Source organism: Glandiceps talaboti, chromosome 12, assembly GCF_964340395.1.
Source record: "Glandiceps talaboti chromosome 12, keGlaTala1.1, whole genome shotgun sequence".
Taxonomy (NCBI): domain Eukaryota; kingdom Metazoa; phylum Hemichordata; class Enteropneusta; family Spengelidae; genus Glandiceps; species Glandiceps talaboti.
The window spans coordinates 14,338,017-14,358,508 of NC_135560.1; the positions used below are offsets into that span (position 1 = coordinate 14,338,017).

The following is a 20,492-nucleotide window of genomic DNA, read 5'->3' on the forward strand; positions in this document are numbered from 1 at the left end:
CGAAAAAATATATATTCAAGAAACATCAATTTTAGTCTACTTACAATTTTGAATTCCCTAAAAGGATGACACAGGTTAAGAAGCAAGTGATATAAATATGTGCTAAACAAACAAAGGAAGATTCAGTTCGAGCAATACATCGTTTCCCCCAGAAATTTTCATCTAAAATTATGTTGGTCTATAGCTATACGGTGTCTTGTTTCTAGGTTATTGTAAGACAACACACTCGGGTGTATATTGTGTGTCGTTCTACTCATGCATACATCATGATATTGCATCAATATCTGAGAAGTGTAACAAATCTTACCTGCTGATTTTTTTCCGCCTCTCGGTTTTCTTCATAAGAGTCCGTTTGTCTGGCTCATTGTTATTCTCTTGATTATCATTATTGGCACCTTCAATAGTATCAGTGAAGACATCACCAGCTTTTTCTGATTTGGGGGACTCAACAGCATCGTTACTGTAATGAAATGGATGTCAACCAGTTATGGTTACTCAGCATGAGCAGTCTATGTGTGTGGTTATATTTATCTAAGCAACACCGGATAGACACCTTATCAATTAAATTCTTTGTTTGCTTACCACATGCAGGTAGGTTTGTCGATAGATTTTGAAAAAACACATTTCGTTTTCCTCAAAATTTCCACGCAAGGTCGTATTTCATACTATTGTAAATGAAAAGACTATTCAAATATCTTCAGAAAAAATACACATATATCTATTTTAAGACAATCAAATTTTGAACTTTGACATTTAAAGTTCACCAGGTTTAGTAGTAGATGTAGATACAAACAGAAAATTAATCAACAGAAAAGTGAATTTTACATGACATGCTAACATCATTGTTTTTTTTCTGTATTTTTTTTTTTGCCATATCTGCCTGGTAGATTTTGGGATAATTCAAGGATGGGAAACAAACTATTTAATTGATGAAGCCTAACCTTGTAAGGTCCAGGAACAAAAATAGCATTCAGAATGTCACATCAAATCATTGACATTTTATTTGAAGATATAAAGCTTCTTACACTTCTAATTGTCAATTTTTTATTTTTTTAAAATAAGTATTCTCTTTGTTTCATTTATTTTTGTGTGATACCATTGAGTGAAGTGTGATTCAATGGAAAGACTAGAATGACCTTTACCATTTTGGATTTGCAGATGGCCTTTTCTTTTTAATTATTAAATGGCTTCAGGGGCAGTTTTATTTTGAATTTAACTCAGCATGACCAAGATAATGAAAAGCAGAATGGTTTCAATAATTTTGGATTCTCTGATCAAATGTATAATCTTCAAAATACATGTTACAAATTTGGTGGCCATAAAAAAGTAAATAAAAAAAGGAATACAGGCTAACATAGCTTTGATAATCTTAGGTGTTATGCTCAAAATTTAAAATTTCTGAATAACTGAACATAAAATTAAAAGGGCTATACTTTTTTTCGGTGGTTTTGATATTATGGGTGTAGAGACTACATTGCGCAAATGTAGAATGGCTGTTACGGTCAGATGCACATTACAGTTTCATTGAGAAGTTGTGCATATATATATATGTATAGGAGCAGGAGTGGAACTACTTTGTGATGGCATAAACCTAACATTGCCCAATATGTCACAGTTCAGTCCTTGATATCTACAGATGTGAAATTCATAGCCCACAGACTGAATTGCAATCTGACTCAACATGCTAGCTTGATGAATGACATTTTCGAACCAGATAGCCAAGTCTCTGGGCTATACAATAAAAGACATGACTTTCTCGAAAACATTCCAGAAAACTCTCGATATTGAAACTTCTGTAGTTTACGTAATGTTTGAGTTATAGAAAAAGAGTATCATTTCGTAGCATTCAGTCCTCGTTATAATCAACTGAGAAGGAAATTCTTCCAGATGGTTTTATCAAAACCCTTCATATGATCAATTTATATCACTGGTAAGCTCACAAAATGTCACTAAGATAAATGAACTTGCACGTTTCATTTATTGTGTTTTCAAAATGAAAAACTACGCTTCATACAGTATTTCCATGATCTGTATTGAGTTGTATAAGCTCTTTCGGCCTGCGGCCTTCATTGCAAATATACTATCTATCTTTTACATATATATATTATACTTAACTATATTAAAAAAAAAAATTCTTTATCTACTTCATTCAATCAAAATATCACGAGTAAAATTAATATTTCAAAACTCAAATCTTTCTTCTGCTATCAATTATTCAAAGTGTACATGATTCATAAACAGAAACTGTTATATTTCCTACAGGCTAACGATAATTCATGATTATCATGTCTGGGGATGAGGTGTGACCTATAGAAAAATTTCATTTCAGGTTGGCATGAATCCCAAGTGATGTTGTCTCCAGGGAAACCATGTCACTGTTTAGGCTGACTGTGTGCCGAGATGTTATATCTGATGGCTATGATGAAGTGTCACTTCTGACAGATTTATCTCACTAATGAATAATTTAAAAGTCTGAAAGGTCACATGTATATTAGAATTGCGAAGTCAGTGCTTTTCCTGCAACAAAGTTTGTTTTATCATAATTTTATAATTTTTTAGTTCATTAGATTACAAAAATGTATGTGTCCTACCCCAATGTGTTCTGTGGTACATGTACGCATACTAACGTACATCTAGACCTTTCTACCTATGGATCTCACAATGCTGCAAGGATCTTATACCATATCATTGTTATTTCTGACAATAGGATTGAGTACTACACAAACAGCCATGTTATGATGTCATTTGGTCTTTTTTGTATTATACTGACTATAAGCTAACTTGATAGGCAAGCATTCAACAGACAATCCACAGGTTGAGTTTTTATGGTCAGTCTTAAGTTAACAGCTATAAAGCACATTACTCTGTTTATTGGATTACTCTAAATCATTATTTCAAGTATAATGGTTGCGGCGAACTTCACAGTCATTGTTCAAAATGATGTACAACTGGTTCTAAATGTTATATTATAAAGAAAGATATAACATAACATTGTGATAAAGTTACCTTTTTGGAATCAAGTTTTGAAGAGACTATTTAGCTTTTGTCTGAATCATGCTGACTCGAGGTCACTTGATTCTTGCTGTAAATTTTTAATATACTGTCTAATTTTCTTCATTGAGAGAGGTCAAACTTGATTAGTTGTTTTGTCAACTATTTTTGAACTCATTTCCACGTATGCGCAAGGGTATTTTGTTGTTCACTCATTGTTTTTATAGTTTCAGTTGTACAATTTTGTAGTAGAAATAAAGTATTATTGAGTCAGAAGAAAGCTTCAAAATTAGATTCCAACAAGTCTTCATAGAAGACTTAGATTCTATATCATATACTTAGATTCTATTTGACTGAATGGTGACATAGTGGTTTAAAGGAAATTGTGGCAACACTTAAATACTACAAAGTGTCTGTGATATGCAGGAAATGGCTGGATTTTTCCTAGCTCTGGATGTATATGCTGTGGGGTTTCGACTCGTCTCGTCCACTAGATCTGGATTGTAATAACATCAGCCATCATGCTCCAAACCTTGAGGGTGCCATTTTTTGGTTTTTGAAGAGTATACCTGGTTTATTAGGAGAACTGTTGTGTATGAGGAGGTACATGTACATGTATCTGCCTTAATGGGTGCTATTTTTTGATGATCAGTTTAATTCAATGCTTACATACATAGGTACTTGAATCAATCTATGATTTAAAAAAAAAATATGTATAGTAAATAAGACTTATTTACTATACATATTTTTTTTTAAATCATACAGATTGATTCGAGTACCTGTGCTTACATACATACTGGTTGTATATGAAATGATGTCATTTTAACACTGTAATAATAGTGCGCAAACAATTTGATTACAATGGTTAATTAGTATGTAGACATACTGTGGGTGTGTGAAAGTGTACCAATACCAACAGTTGGAAACACAGACTGAACAATGGGGGGGATCAATGAAAAAGTAATATTCTGTCAGAATCACCAAGAACTAATTAAGTCAAACTGAATGACAGTCCCCTTACATGTACATGAATATGCCAAATTTAATGAAACCCAGACAGGGCTTGAACTGTGTTACGGTACCCTGGCCACAGTGGTAAGCAGAACATCATGCTTTAAACCATTTGACCATGGACATCACATCTGTATTCATGTAAAAGCTGAGTTGTAAATATATAGTGAATATACAGTCAAAATTATGTGAATGTACAATATGTCTGCCTACGAGTAAAAGATAACAATTATTTACCTTGATCCACTTCTCTCTGATGATGACACAGACGCTCGTTTACTTTTATTACTGAAGGCCCCCGTAACCCTGTGTGTAAAAAAAAAGAGAATAAAATAAAATTAAATATACATGATTACAGTAGTCAAGGACTCATCATACTAGCTTGGTGAGAGAAGTCAAACTTGTCCTCTTTGTAGTAAATATGACATTTATGATTTCAAAAAAATATAAAAATTCATAAAATCAACTCAGAGACGCCATACCAGATCATTATTATAGTAACCGTGCTGCAATAGCAAAAAGAGATACATACATGTATTCTCCTGGGTAGTAATATTAATAATCATCTTGCTGCCAACAACAAAATGATGGTAAAATTTCTCATGTACATTTGCATACGATAATTTTACCCAGGTAAGCTTTCCAAATACCATCTGTTTACATCTATACCTATTTTGTCGCCATGTTCCCCATGATACATTCATTATACAGGTTATTATGCAACAGACAGGGAACGCCAACATGTGATGGCAATTAATGCAATGCAGTACATTGCCTATCATTTGCTAGTTGAATGACTGCCAAGCCGAGGGTCGATGTGGGCGACATGATGTCTTGATGTATTTACCACATCCAACCTGAGGCACACTACACACATGTAATAACTAAATAATATCTTTTATTGCCAGAATTTATAGGCTTACAAAATACTCTAAACTTATTTACAAATGTATAAAATATCAAAATTAACAAGTCAAATGACAAAACTAATTTCTGGCTAGGGCCACAAAATAGTTCTTAGGAACTAGTCGAGCTTGTGGCCCCAAAGAAGAACTCAGTGTGATTATGTGATGAGTTGTGTCAGACTGACAGCTTGGAAATTAATAAGAATTCATTTGACAAAAGGAAAATAAAGTGAGAACTGAAATAATAAACAAATCAATTTGAAAAAAGGTGTCTTTCAAATGCAGTTTAAAGTGGGCTCTTTTACTAGTTTTTTCAAAGAGTCAGGCAGAGAGTTTCGATAATATAGCTCTATATCTCAGCAAATATTACACACTCAGGTATTTGAGTACATTTTCTGCTGAGTGTAATATTTTACATGATTGATACAAAAATATAGTACATGTTTACCATGCAGTGTCTGTTAAATATAATATTTATAAATTTCTACAAATGCTAATCAGTGAAAGGGGAGGGGAGGGGTAATAGAGATACAGTCACCAGGGGCAGGTGTAAATTGCATGTATGTATGTATGTATGTATGTATGTATGTATGTATGTATGTATGTATGTATGTATGTATGTACATATGTTATGTATCTATGTATGTATGTATGTATATATGTATGTATGTATGTATGTATGTGTGTGCGTGCGTGCATGCATGCATGTATGTGTGTGTGTGCGTGTGTGTGTGTGTGTGTGTGTGTGTGTGTGTGTGCATGCATGCATGTATGTATGTATTCATACAAAAAATAAGATGAAAGTGGGATTTAACTGTAACTTAAAAGTATCCCATTTATATATTTACATACATATACATGTTGACACACAAGATATATTAATAAAAATAGAGATCGTTTATCCTCATAGTATTAAACACAAAGTGTGGACAATCATGTAATAATTATGCAGAATAGTAAAAGATAAAGCTTAGTGTAAGGGTCCAGATGTTACAACAATATTAACTTATATATTAAGATTCAGACAACACCAAGTAACAAAAAGGACACACAGCAACACCACTCTCATTAATTCAACCCTTTTGAAATGCTTAAATATGAATATATAAAACAGGCCTTTAGGGCAAACAAATACGTCTGCCTTCATTTGTATATATTGCAATGAATCAAGGTAACAGCTGCATTGCGTTTCTGAAATATTCTAATGGGTAAAACATCATCACGCTGACATTAACTCACAGTGGATGACTAGACTATATACAGTATACATCATTTTTTTAACAAAGGTGGAGCAATTATTCATGTACAGCTGATCAATAAACTCTGAATGGATTACGCTTCTGTACACGCAATACTGATTGCGCACATCAAAACATACATATATATATTAATAAATATGGTGCCTAGACAGACAACACTTTCAATATAGCCATTTGCCTTTTGTTGTTAAATTTTTTTTTTAAGTACACAGAATGAAACATCATTCAAATATAGCATAATAGAATGATATTTATATCTGTGTTATGTCACTATTAGTAACCATTGCATAACACAATAATTTAGGCCTAAATTACTGTGACAATGTAACACAATAAGTCTAATGCTATTATCTAAGAAATATATGTAGTAACATATGTCAGAAAATATACACGCCAAAACAACAATATGGAAATTTTCACTATTATTTTCCCTGGAACTGAAAATTACCAAAACATGTCTAGGGATATTATCAGTTGTGCAACATATACAAAACACTAGTACACACATATAAGTGTTGACGGGTTTATGGGGTACAAGCTTCAAGTATAGTATTTATTGCATAATAGAATCTTTATAGCCTCCGTCAAGAAAACTACATTTCTACATAGGATTTTCTGCAATAAGTGTTTGGTGCTAAAACAAACTAGTAAATATATTGACTAGAGTAATTTAGTTAACAAAAAATAAAAAAATAAGGTTGATATGAAAGTATAAACTGCAGGTTAGATAAATGTATAATTTTGAACTCTGTAGAATGTCTTTCCTTTTGATAAGCGCTGATTTTATGAAAGTTGTCAGTGCCATAAGTATGTGTCTTTGATTAGAGTTAAACAAAGTAATTAATTTTGTTTCATTATCTAGTTCTTTGAAATTGCCTAGAACCACTGATTGCACTTAGTCTGGTATACATTTGTTGTCTCTCAATGTTATAGTTGTTGCATGTAGTGATGAAATATATTTCGTCTTCTGTCATATAGCAGGTGTTGCATAGCCTCACATTTCAAAGGTACATTTGTATACTCACAGTATTGTACTTACTGCAGCATACCACTTGCAATTGACTGAACTCAAACCTGGTATTACAGATATAACTCATAAATGATCCGATGACGTAATTTATCGTATGTGTCAAAAAAATATTCAGGAAGTACCTACTTAGCAATCAACAGTTCTAACAATGCCAGAAGACAATAGTAATGTTATAGAAGACGTGCATCGACATGAACATTATACTGGGATGTTGTTCTATTTAATTATGTCACTGAGTAAAAAGCTCATAAACTCAGTTTGTGCCATTTTAAAATTGTTCTCATTCATCAACAAGACTTATGTGACACTTTACGAGGTATTATTAACTGTCATTTGACTCACTACAATTTTTCTGCTTTCGGAAGGGCATCATGACAAAAAAGACTTTGTTGCCATGGTTACCAAACTCATAGTGAACATATTTTTTTCTCAGCAACAGCAGCAGCTGATACAGAAGAAGTATATTCAAAACATGAAAATCTCCAACAGGTATACGTGGCAATATCAAAGAAATAACATATAACTATTTCATATCTAGCATTTTGAAGATACACAATACATTTTACAGTTATTTATCTGATCTTTCCATCAGCTAGGAGCTGTAACGACATACTAGCTGACCCAGTAAATGGCAAGAAGAAGTGCATTGATGTATAATGGTCGTACATACTTGATGTAGCGTTGATGGGACACGTGGGTACAATATAGCATAGCTGATTTACTACCAAAACAATACATTAACAAAACTACTGCCATGCAAAAGAGGTATAACTAATTTATTAAAGCGGAAAGTATATGTCTCATGGTAGTTGGCCTTTGCTGTGTCCTGACTTAAAAATTGCGGCCTGACTGTAAAAATTTGTACGAATACAGAGCCTGAATTTACCATCAAAACATGACATAACCTTACAACACTACTGTCACACTAATTAAACAGCCAATTTATCTTAATTTATTAAAAACAGAAAGTACATGAGAGTTGGATTTGCTGTGTCCTGACTTACGAATTGCAATGACTGTAACCTTACAAACAGACTTTGAATTTACATCAAAACAAAATGTCAACTTTAACAAAACTGCATGCGCAGCAGCACCCGGGCAGCAGCTGCAGTATGAAGGTGACATTTGTCGCAAAGTAGAGGGCATATAGTTGTCCTGGTGTTAGTTTTAACATCATGTGGTGTTAACTTTAACACAATAGTCTGACTGTAATACTGAACAAACACACAGTTTGTCAGTTTTTATTGAAAAATAACAAGTTATGTATGACAATGCTCTGTAAATTTACACAGAATGTTTAGACAATCGATAAGTCCTTTATCAAAGTCTGAAAGTCCCTGCAGCATTTCAACAAACTCTGTGATAGTCATGTATTGATCACAGTGTATTCAACTACAGGCACTGAAGAAAACAACACTGCAGAATAATCTCTCCTCATAAATCTGTTTTTGTAATAATTTACATGGACAATACATAAGTTGTAATCCATAAAGTTGGAACAGCAAAGTAAACATGCATGTGTCTGGCATTATTACATTCATATTGACTCAAATCTTGCCATTACTAACATAGGTAAGTCCTAATTTTGTAGTTATACAAGTTGGCATATGTACCACACGCAAGCCAAGTTGAACATATTCGCACAAAATATTTGGGATTTATATTCTGGTTGACATTATGCATGTCTATGTCATTTTCATTGTGGAGCTCGAAATATGAGTCAAAATGTTGCCATTTCTATTCCAAATTTTTTATAAACCATGTTTTCGCAGATATATATAATGCTATTATTCCTCAATATTTTTCTTCATTCAGCTAGAAAATACTTTGTAATGTAAGGGATTTGTCACTTCCTAAAAAATGGGTAATAGCCCACTCTGTCACTTGACAATGTATTTTCCTATGGTGAACGAAGAGAGATATTGGAGAATAATAACATTACTTTTGAAATCCTATAAATATAACATAGCTAAAATTTTCAAGTGATGGTATTTTGGAAATTTCACTGAAAATAATGGTAACTTACGACTGTAAGAAATGATAAATTTAGTGCTATTTTTTTCTTTTGTAAATTTTTGGTAAATTGATTCTCGGAATTCATAAAACGTACTGGATGGATTAGATTGCTGATGACAATCATCAAGTCGTGAGAGAATCACAGACTTTTTAACGATACAAATGATGTACACAAATAATGAACAAAACTAACACTTCAAGTGTAATCAGAATGAACGGTGTCTGGGGCATGAGAAGACATCTAAATCATAACATGGCGCCACAAAGTACACCATTTACTCGTAATTGAAAGTCTTGTCTTCAAATGACTGCAAAGCCGTACTTTCTTTTTTTATACACTTCATTCACAACACATCAGAATAATCTCTTTTAACTTCACTACTATTGATAAAATAATCAAGTCTTTTTTGACATAGATTAAACTAATGATGACTGGGGCATCATTTAGACACAGAATAAAACTCCCTGGCCCACCCAAGTAGCAGACGACAACACCAACAGTCACTGCTATTTATGAGAATCATCTTCCAGTATGTTTTTGACACTGAGTAGAAATGTGCAGTCATACTGATGAGCCCATATGTGTCCACGAACATTTATTTTCGTAAATTGCAACACCAACAGTCACTGCTATTTATGAGAATCATCTTCCAGTATGTTTTTGACACTGAGTAGAAACGTTCAGTCATACTGATGAGCCTATATGTGGCCATGAACATTTATTTTTGTAAATTGCACTTCTATGTTTTTATTCAGTGGCATACCATCAATGATTTGTAACCACATAATTCAGCTAATATTATAAGAATAGATTGCTATTTAAGGAAACAAACATTTACAAACAAAGTTGGAAAGGTTACAGCTACTGGAACCTGCAAGAGAAAAAGCATACCATAAAGTAGTTCTGTAGTAAAAACACGACAGATGCGGGACCAGTTGTGATGATTTAGGAAAATAAGGAACATCATTTCTAAATTCTAAATGTGTCCTGAGAAACATACAAATCATCTCACTGTATCTTACTTAGAGATTAATGTCAACGTTCTTCACTATTTCACCTGTACACATTATTCATTAATGACATGATGATACAACAAATATTAGACACAGCTGCATCATTTTTCACTATCATAATGAAAAAAATACCAGGTCTGTCAGAATACAAAACACCAGGTCTGTCAGAATACAAACTACCAGGCCTGTCAGAATACAAAACACCATGCCTGTCAGAATACAAAACACCATGCCTGTCAGAATACAAAACACCAGGTCTGTCAGAATACAAAACACCAGGCCTGTCAGAATACAAAATACCTGAGGCCTGTCAGAATACAAAACACCGGGCCTGTCAGAATACAAAACACCAGGCCTGTCAGAATACAAAATACCTGAGACCTGTCAGAATACAAAATACCTGAGGCCTGTCAGAATACAAAACACCATGCCTGTCAGAATACAAAACACCGGGCCTGTCAGAATACAAATTTGGGATGAGTGAATTTTCTAGACTTTCATTGATCAAGTAAGATGAAATCATTGCTTGTACGTCACAACTATGATCCTGGAGTCTCTCCTTAAATTAAATCTGAGTCCATTAACTGATCCTATCATGGATTAACCTTTAAGACTACTTCATTGGTCAACACAGTCACTAATTTTTATAACACTCTCATCTTGCCATGACAACTGATTCAAGTAATACTTGAGAGATAGCGGATTGTGTTTATTGCCATGGACTTTTAATAGAAAACCACTCTGGGGCCACAGTAATCAGTTTGCAGCAATGACTTGCTGTCTTATCAAAGTATTTTTAAATGAAATTCTTGAAAGTACACTTGTTATGAATGTGTGTTACAGCCTGTCTGCTCAACACACTAAAAATACATGTCTTATATCATATACAAGCAGAGTTATTGTCTTTGAACAGAAAATATGCATTATATACCATGGTTGTTCTACGTCAACCCTTGTCTATGTCACTGGATTTGTGGTGCTCAAAATATGAATCAAAATGTTCCAAATCACTTATTTTTCCTGATTTTTTCATAAATTATGCTTGAGGAGATACTCTTGGAACACAAAGGAGATGAGAATCAGAGAAAGAGTAGAGTTGTCTTTGTGGATCAGTGTCAGTATATCGATGAAGAAGGTCAGAGAAATATTGTGGTCCAGCACCCACAACTGAATTGAAGCAGACAGATGAAACCATTCTTACTATATTCCTTGTTTCCAGAGTACTAGCTTGTGTTATAATCCCCCAGGGGTCAGCTTACAATATATACCTGTGGATATCATGTTGCTATGAAGATACAGTTATTAATGTATTTGAGAAGTGAAGATGTAAACAGCTCTAGTCCTGAATTAGAGACTCTGTCACAGTCCTCGGAGCATCGCATTGCTAAAAGGGCTGTTTTGTATGTACCGATATCTACTGCATAATTGTACTGTGGGCCCTCATCGACTACATAGGGCTAATCATTTGTTGATGTGTTACTGTGTCGCAATAACACAGAGTCGCAATAACATGTCAACAAATGATTAGCCCAGGATGTAGTCAATGCATAGGGATCACAGAACTAGGATATTCTAGTACAATTATACGGTAGATATTGCTACATACAAAACAGCTAGTAGCGATGCTTCCAAGGACTGGTGAGAGAGTCTAATACTGAATTACAACCTGCAGTAGATGACTGGTATCTTTGCTTACTATGGTAACCAGTAATGTAGTCTGGATGCCAACGTGGTTTCTAACTGAACCATGGATGTGTAAATCATAACGATACGGTAAAAGGAACTAGACTACCAGGAATGAGACTAGTCTAGTCCCTTTATGATATCTTTGCGATTTACACCTCCACCTATATAGTTACAGACCATGTTGGCATCCAGACTAGAATAAGACAGGCGTCATTTCACACAAAGATATTTGTAATTGGGGACATGGATTTTGTTCAGATTCAATTTGGTTAACCATACATAGAAATAAAGTGACAATCTGTCAGATGCATGAGGTACAACAGAACTTGTATTAAACAATGAAAACTTTAGGAGAAATGATGCATGTTCAGATGACTGAACAATTCGGATAACAGGAGTTCGGATAATCAAAGTTTCACTTTGTAGTACTTTTTTTCATAAAATACTACGAAGCTCCCCTTGTCCACCATTGATATAACCTGAAGCTAACAATTTTTATTGTTGGTAATCCTTGTAGAAAAATCTACAGACATATTGTTCAATCTTTTCTTCTTTATTCTATTCTATTCTACTCATACACCATAGATTTCCTACACATTCAGTAGTAAGATGATTAAGCTCATAGAGGAGTTATTTCTGAAATGTCAACTATTTTCAACTTTATCAATGTAAGTCTAAATTTTTCAATTTCCAACACAAAACAGTTTTAGAAAGCTGTGTCTATTAGGCTTTCATCCTTTCACTATAAGTACTTCATCTTGCAGACTTTAACTTTTGTTGGACCGAGAACATTTTATCTTTAACGAGTAGGAAACTCTAAAGTTGACATGAAAAGGTTTGATATAAAAAAAAACGATGCAGCTATACAGAGTGTCTCCATATTGGTTGATGACGAGATTGTATATTGATGGTTTTAATATTTTTACAACAATGACCACTGACAGGCTCATGAATCTTATCGTAATTAACTCCTACCGGAATAAATAAAACATAAAACAGGATAGATAACATATCTGGCAGCTCTTGGGACAGGATAGTTTATACCGAATGTACTCCCACATGTTGGCATGAAAATAACACAAACACGGAAGTGCCGTGGGTGGCATATATTTTATGTTCGATATGTTATTCGTAATGACTTTCAAACAGATGAAAAGTGAGAGTAGACTTTTTTAATGACATATGGTGAACATCCTGAGGGTTGATTATTCTTTCTCAAATTTCTCTCTCTGAAAACCTTCCATAAAAGCTTTCACCTGGTAGATTTGAAGTAATATGAGCTATGCTGACAACTTTCAAATTATCAGCCTTAGAGCTATACATGTACATTGTACAGTAGTTTGCTTTTTCTAATAGAAAATCCCCTGGAGTCAAACCTTTTACATTCATTGCATCTACTTTCAGTATACAGGTAATATTATGACATCATTTCAGAGAGGGTCAAATTCTACTTTTTAAAACAAATTATGAATATTGAATGCCGTGTATATTTTAATATTGTTATTTTATGTGATAATGTGATCAACAGGTGGTTGTGTCTTTGTCAATGTTGGACAATTTGACACAAAAAATTATTGCACCATCACAGACTAATGTACTTTCCATTATACCATTCAGGAGTCAGGTTCAACAATAAATACAGAATATGTACTTCGTTCGTTCTACGTCATGATAACGAGCGTGTATGTCATGACAACGTGTTGACGTAACTGGTTCTGCTATGTTCGAAATATGAGTCAAAACGTTCAAAATTGTCATTACTTCCCCAGATTTTACAGGCAGAGGTGCTGGTACTATATTAAATTCTCCAATATTTTTCTTCATTCAGCCAGAAAATACTCATAACCTAAAGGGTTTTGTCACTACTTGTCTAGCAAACTCAGAGTGACAAAGCCCCCTTAGGTCACTCGTATTTTCCTTGGTTGAACGAAGAAAAAATATTGGGGGATAACATCTAATTATATGCACAGCTTATTTTTAGTTTCCAAGACCTAAATCTTGATTTACATGTACAGTAAATTCAAAATATACTAACACTGCTGTTCACTAAAAATTTATGACTCTGACAGCCTCGTCATGTGAAGGTCAATCTATAAACAATATATTAATACCATCATAATTTGATATTCAATGACATTATTATATTGATATATTAATATTTCAATGAAAGTTCATTTGGTGTCATGAACTTGTGTCTTTATACCAGTCTCAAGAGGGCGCTCTTCATTGGAAGTGTCTATTGAACCATTGCACTCACTTTAATCATTAATTGAAATTTACGTTGTCTATCCTTCACTGAGGACAGTTTTTAGAATAATTGAAACTATAAAAATAAATGATGGTGTAATGAAAATATCAATAACAGACATTCATTTGCATATAACAATTAGTGGATCCATGTACAGGTGTTAATACACTTACATGTAAAATTTACAGAAATGTGTACATTCTTAGACCTTTCTGAACATGCCCTTATGCTACAGACACCTATCTCTCAGCGCTGCGTCCACACAAACATTCGTAACTTAGGAACCACGTTCATCATGACTTTATACTCAGTGAGGATGCCAAGACATTATGGGACGGTTGTCTGAAACCATTATCACAATCCAACACCATTTCACAAAATCACCTGAAACCATCTGCATCCAAAAAAACACATCTCAGATACTCCATCTAAGTGTGTATTAAAGTATACACAACCTGTCGTGTGAGTATGAAAAGATACTCATCGGCAGTATATTACGACAGGAACTCCTATGTCCTGTCTATGAAGAAAACGGCATCATATTGTAATGGCTACAGAATACACTACCTTTTCTCATCTGTATGAAATTTCACCTTCACTTTAAAAAAGAGAATTTGGGGACATATTACTACATTTGGCCAATACATTGATGCATTTTGAAATATCACTGGTATAGTAAGTTTTTAGTCAAACACAAAATATATGTGAACACAGCAGAGTACTGTCACTTGAAAAGAGACTTTGGTGAATATCGTTACAGCAGACATTTTGAAATTTACATGGTTACAATGAACTTACATGTATGGCCAACACAATTTATTAGTTAACACAGCCAAGCACTAGACAGTCAAGCAGTCTCGGAGAAATTGACTAAATTCAGTTCTGTTTCAAATTTCTCTCCTGGTTATCTTTACATTTTGCAGAAGATATCACAGTATTTTGAAATTATACTTACAATGAACGTATAGCCAACACAGAATGCTAACACAAGCATAATACGTGTACGTCCATGCATATTACAGCTGATGAGTTACTGAATAAACCACATATTATATATATATATATATATATATATATATATATATATATATATATATATATATATATATATATATATATATATATATATATATATATAATATATATATATATAATACACACACACACACACACACACACACACACAAACACACACATAGTTGAAGACATTACTAGTACCCATCTGTGCACAGGTCTTGTAGAACTATGACATGACAAGCTCTGTCATGAAACCCATTACAAACACAATAGCATAGACTGTTAAAAATCCATACATCTATCATGCTATCTTTTTGTCTAAAAATGACTAACAGAGTTCATGTAAGTCTAAAATCTAGTCAGGAATATTTGAAGATGAATATTAAAATCTGTTATCATTAAATTAAAATGAATACAGATGGTGAATTCGTATCGTCTATGTCACTGCTGGCGAGTGTCTCCGTAATACAGGCATTTCAATTTTGTGTGTAAAATATCCATGGAGACAGAAACAAAAGGAACATGGATGTCTGCATGTACACTGAAATACACTGCCTGTAGGGACGTCTATATATTCACCTGTTGAAAACAGACATGCGAAACAAAATGGACAATTACAAGAAAACTTTGATATAAAAACAGATACCATACTCACAGAACTCTTGATTTCTTGCTTGCGAAAAACAATACCTTAGCGCGATATTTTTTAACCATTTTAGTCACAAACCTAATCCTTAGTGGATTTATATCTTAAAATGAGCTATGACCAGTTGAAAATAAGCTTGCGAATAAAACCAGTCCTTGGTGAATACAATTGACAAATGTCCTTTGTATAAAGTAATAAATTCTATCTAGATCTGTGTATAGTAGCTTCTACGTCATCACTTAGACTTAAGTGAAAAATGAATTTTTAATGAATTTTACGGTGAAATATTAATATCTATCAAACAACGATATTGTGTATGGACAAATATCATCATAAGCATTCATTATCCTTAGCACATATTTTATGCATGACCTGCACACACATTCTATGGCTAGATTTCTTCAGTTCAATTCGACGTAATTAAAAAACCAAGAATATAAAATATGCTTGCTGCAGTACTAAGCAGGCTTTTAAACTAATTACTTTGTAATTGCTTTAGAGGTCTCAGGGAGGAACGGAACGGAACAAAAGTATTGTTGATTATTACCATGGAGAAAGATGCACAGAGCATCGGTGGTTGTCTATCAGGAGGCGGTGGCCATGTCAACAGGAGTATACTCAGACTTGATTATTACATCTCGTATATCATTACATTTATCCTAACATGTCACCATCAAAAGAAGAGAGAAAACAACGACAAACATGCACATTTTTGCCTTGAATGGTTGAAAAACCATTTTCCTTACACACACACGTACCGCAGTGTCAATATAGAGATCCGGTATAGTTTAGCATCAGTGAGCCATTTTCAATGGAATGGCTTCAAATGTAACTGGCTGAGCATTGAGCTTTACACAGTGTATGAAACCATGATGAATATTTATCAGCTGTGTGCAGTGACATTGATTTGCATGATACTCATTTGCATCTAGTATGACCCACATTGCAAGTGACAAAACTGTCATTCTCTCTGTACTTTTACCTGTGGAATCCGTGCCTTTTTCTCGGATATCAAGTGATGAAAAGATGAAGAAGTATGTATCTTTCAGTCTCTGTACTTGAACTGACAGAAGGTTTAAGTTGCAGTAAATGAAATGATATATTTATCTTAGATGCTGTCAAAGTGTGGATATCTTTCTTGATTATTTTAGGTTTGCACATCCCAAGCTAATAATCTCACAGGCTGTTTTATTTTTTATTATTTACTTTGTTCATGTGACTAAATAATTGGATTGTTGTTTTGTCAACCTAAGTTAATTTTGGATTCACATTAAGATATACACATTTTACAATTTTCACTTCATTTTTCACTTATAATTTCCAGTACAGAGTATATGTATTTTTAGAAAGGATTTTATGACCGCCCAGGCTTTTTTTTTTTCAATACTGTGCAGATGTCATATATGTACTCATCTAAGATATGTCACTGTGGTACATCTATATACTTGTTTGTGATCATGTTTGTTTGTTTGTTTGTTTGTGTGTGTGTGTGTTTGTGTTGTACATGAATGCATACAATAGTGCACAACACATACATGTACATCCATCCATCTATCTATCCATCCATCCATACATACATTGTACACACACACACACACACACACACACACACACACATACATACATACATACATACACAGATGTACGTACATACATACATGTACATACATACATGTACAAACATACATACATATGTACATACATACATACATACATACATACATACATACATACATACATACATACAGACAGACTGAGAGAATGACAAAAGTATTTTTCACGTAAATAACGAAAATGAAGTGACTGTTATCAGTGAAATCTAATTAAAATTAAGAATGTAAAAATGGGACGCATACAATATTTGGAAATTCTATTTCAGGATATATAAGGTGATACAATTTTCCATCCATATTCGTGATATTACCCAATTCTGAATAAAATAATGAATATTAGATTGAATGATCCTGTTTTACCACAGCATGTAGTTGTTACCATGGCAACTGTTGCTGTCGGTACCAAGGTACTCAGATATAGCCATTATATTTGCAGTAATCTGATTATAGTCATTTCTGGTCCAATGGAATCAATGATTTCAGCATTCAGGATTTTTTGTGACATGATTTCTCAGAATTTTTATGAAATTTTGTTGTCTCAGTTTGGGAGTTCGAAATGTTATTTAATAGCTAACTACAATGGTATACTTATATTTGACTATGAATATGACGAAACTAAAAAATTCCAGTTTTCAAGTATAGTAAATTATTTGCTTTATGATAGCGAATATTTTTCCAGATTCTCCACTCTGTTGAAAATATAATCATGCAACAATTACATGACTACATATTTGTACTGCAGGGGGAATATAGGTAATGGACTATTTTATCCCCAAACAAAAAACGATATGAAAGCAAATTACATGATGGCTGGAACTCAGTGATTATTAAATCAGTTGTTCCGCTATGTATGAAAATTGTGCCAATAATTTCCAATAAAGTATAATATGAAGGCATGGAATTCAATTTTAAACCACTGTCTGATTAACTTTTTCCCCATTACATGTAGCTTTGGCTGTTTAGGTAATAAACAATAAGTATACCCCTGATGATGCTAGCAAGATGTCGGCAAACATTTGAGTTTCGCTTCCAAGTTCCTATTTGATCGTTGTGGATCCATTGATAAGATAATAGTAATTCAAGACCATAGGATTCAAACGTTGGGGTTTAAACTCATCACAGTTCTGGATAATGGTTTAAATTCTCAATGACAACTTCTGACCTGTGGTGTAATTTATCATAAAGATTTTAAACCAGTTTATATGTATGTATGTATGTATGTATGTATGTATGTGTGTGTGTGTGTGTGTGTGTGTGTGTGTGTGTGTGTGTGTGTGTGTGTATGTATGTATGTGTGTGTGTATATATATATATATGTATATATGTATACACACACACACACACACACACACACACACACACACACACACACACATACATACATACACATAACTGACTTAGGATGGGGATGGGTTTTCAAAAAATGACACAACATTGATATGATCATGATAATCGTAAAGCAAATTTAGAGAGGGTATCCTTGCAAATATTCAATAGATTCTACATTGACATGCATACATTTGTATGTGCATGATATGCCAAATCGGTCACTGTTGATATGTAGGTCTCTGAGATACATCAGGTGAACTTTGACTACTTTTCATGGCTTACACTGCTAACGACCTTTTTCAAGATCATAGTTACCCAACTATGCAATCCTATCAGTACTGCAGCAGTGTCATATCAAGATAACACATCCGAATAAAAACAGATATGTTAGCCCACTAGAGTGAACATACCATAGACTATATGCGGTTAGCCTATTGATGAATGACTGACAAGCTACATGCTAATTTTACAGGTGTGATCTACTAGTAAAATACTACCAGGTGAACACCTATGTCATGATGTAGTAAGATCGCAGACCTGTACTTGAAAGGTTGAACAAAAGCCAAGGATAATAGTACCGCTGGTGTGCAGTCCCAGCACTGTGCGACAGGTGGTTGCTTTGAAAGTTAGCAGAATTTTCCAAGGGTCTGGCAGCTAGACTAGTAAACACCTTATTGATGCATACATAATACATGAGTTGGAGGGGGTGGGGATGGGGGGTGGGGGTGAGAAGTGCTATATTAATTGGCTGAAATGCTATAATTATATATTTAATATATGCATGTATTAGTTACTGGTAGTACTATATATATCAAAACTGATCGATACATAATACATAATAGCTCTTTGTGTTTGCCTTTGTGAAATATATGGAGTGGTGTGTTTTTTTGTGATTATCTTGGCAGGAAGAGTTTTATGTCAAATTGTAGGAATGATTCTGTGTGTTTTGTTGAAGACTGCAGTGAGTCTTGCTGTAACCCGTCTGTCCTAGAGACTTATCTTGTCTTAATTCTACTGTACTAAATGCCAAATGTGGCTATGAACGTACAGTCCATTATGCATCAAGACTAAAAAATCTTCTTATTTTAATTTCAAAGTTTAGCAATGATTTAAAATTATATTTTGCCACTTTTGTACTTGGTGGTCACGAGTTTCTGAGTGGTATAGCAGTGGATAGAGTGACTTAAGCGATAACAGTCTTTGTTGGAGAGGATACTATGATAGTTGTTGTACTTTAGCTTCTGTCCCTTGAACAGTGGGCGGCTTGGTTACAATTCTCAAAGGACACGGATAAACTGAGATAGACTGAATTAATTGCTTTTCTCCATGAGCTGATAACAGTGCTGCTCTTTCTTTTGCAAAAAGGGGAACCACTTACAAAAATTTTTCTATCAAACATCAATAACGTTTTACTTATACATTTTAATCACTTCATCTGCACGAGCTTTATGTCTGTTTAGAAGAAATATTGATTTCATTTGTGGCAACATATTTTTAAAGTATGTATCTGACTGATCACGACTTAGCCCACAGACTTGGCTTATCTGGTTTGAAATGGTGTTCACCACAAATGACTAGCCAGTATGTCCAGTCAGATCTAATTATATTTCTCAAGGTGATATCTAAATATTAAAGATGGCAGAGTTGCAAAGCAAAAAGGGAACCTTGATTGTGTTGTTACATAGATTGTTACAATGTACTATATTTGTTTTACTGTAACCAAACAA

The 20,492-nt window shown here is 33.8% G+C and overlaps 1 protein-coding gene across 1 annotated transcript in view; it reads right to left on the reverse strand.

Moving 5' to 3' along the window:
• Positions 1-20,492, reverse strand: part of LOC144443736 (uncharacterized) — a 73,311-nt gene that overhangs the window by 18,211 nt on the left and 34,608 nt on the right. The window contains exons 2-3 of the mRNA XM_078133279.1: positions 4,240-4,308; positions 308-460 (exon numbers count right to left, since the gene is read on the reverse strand). Coding sequence (XP_077989405.1) covers positions 308-460; positions 4,240-4,308 — 222 coding nt within the window. The remainder of the gene's footprint in view (positions 1-307; positions 461-4,239; positions 4,309-20,492) is intronic.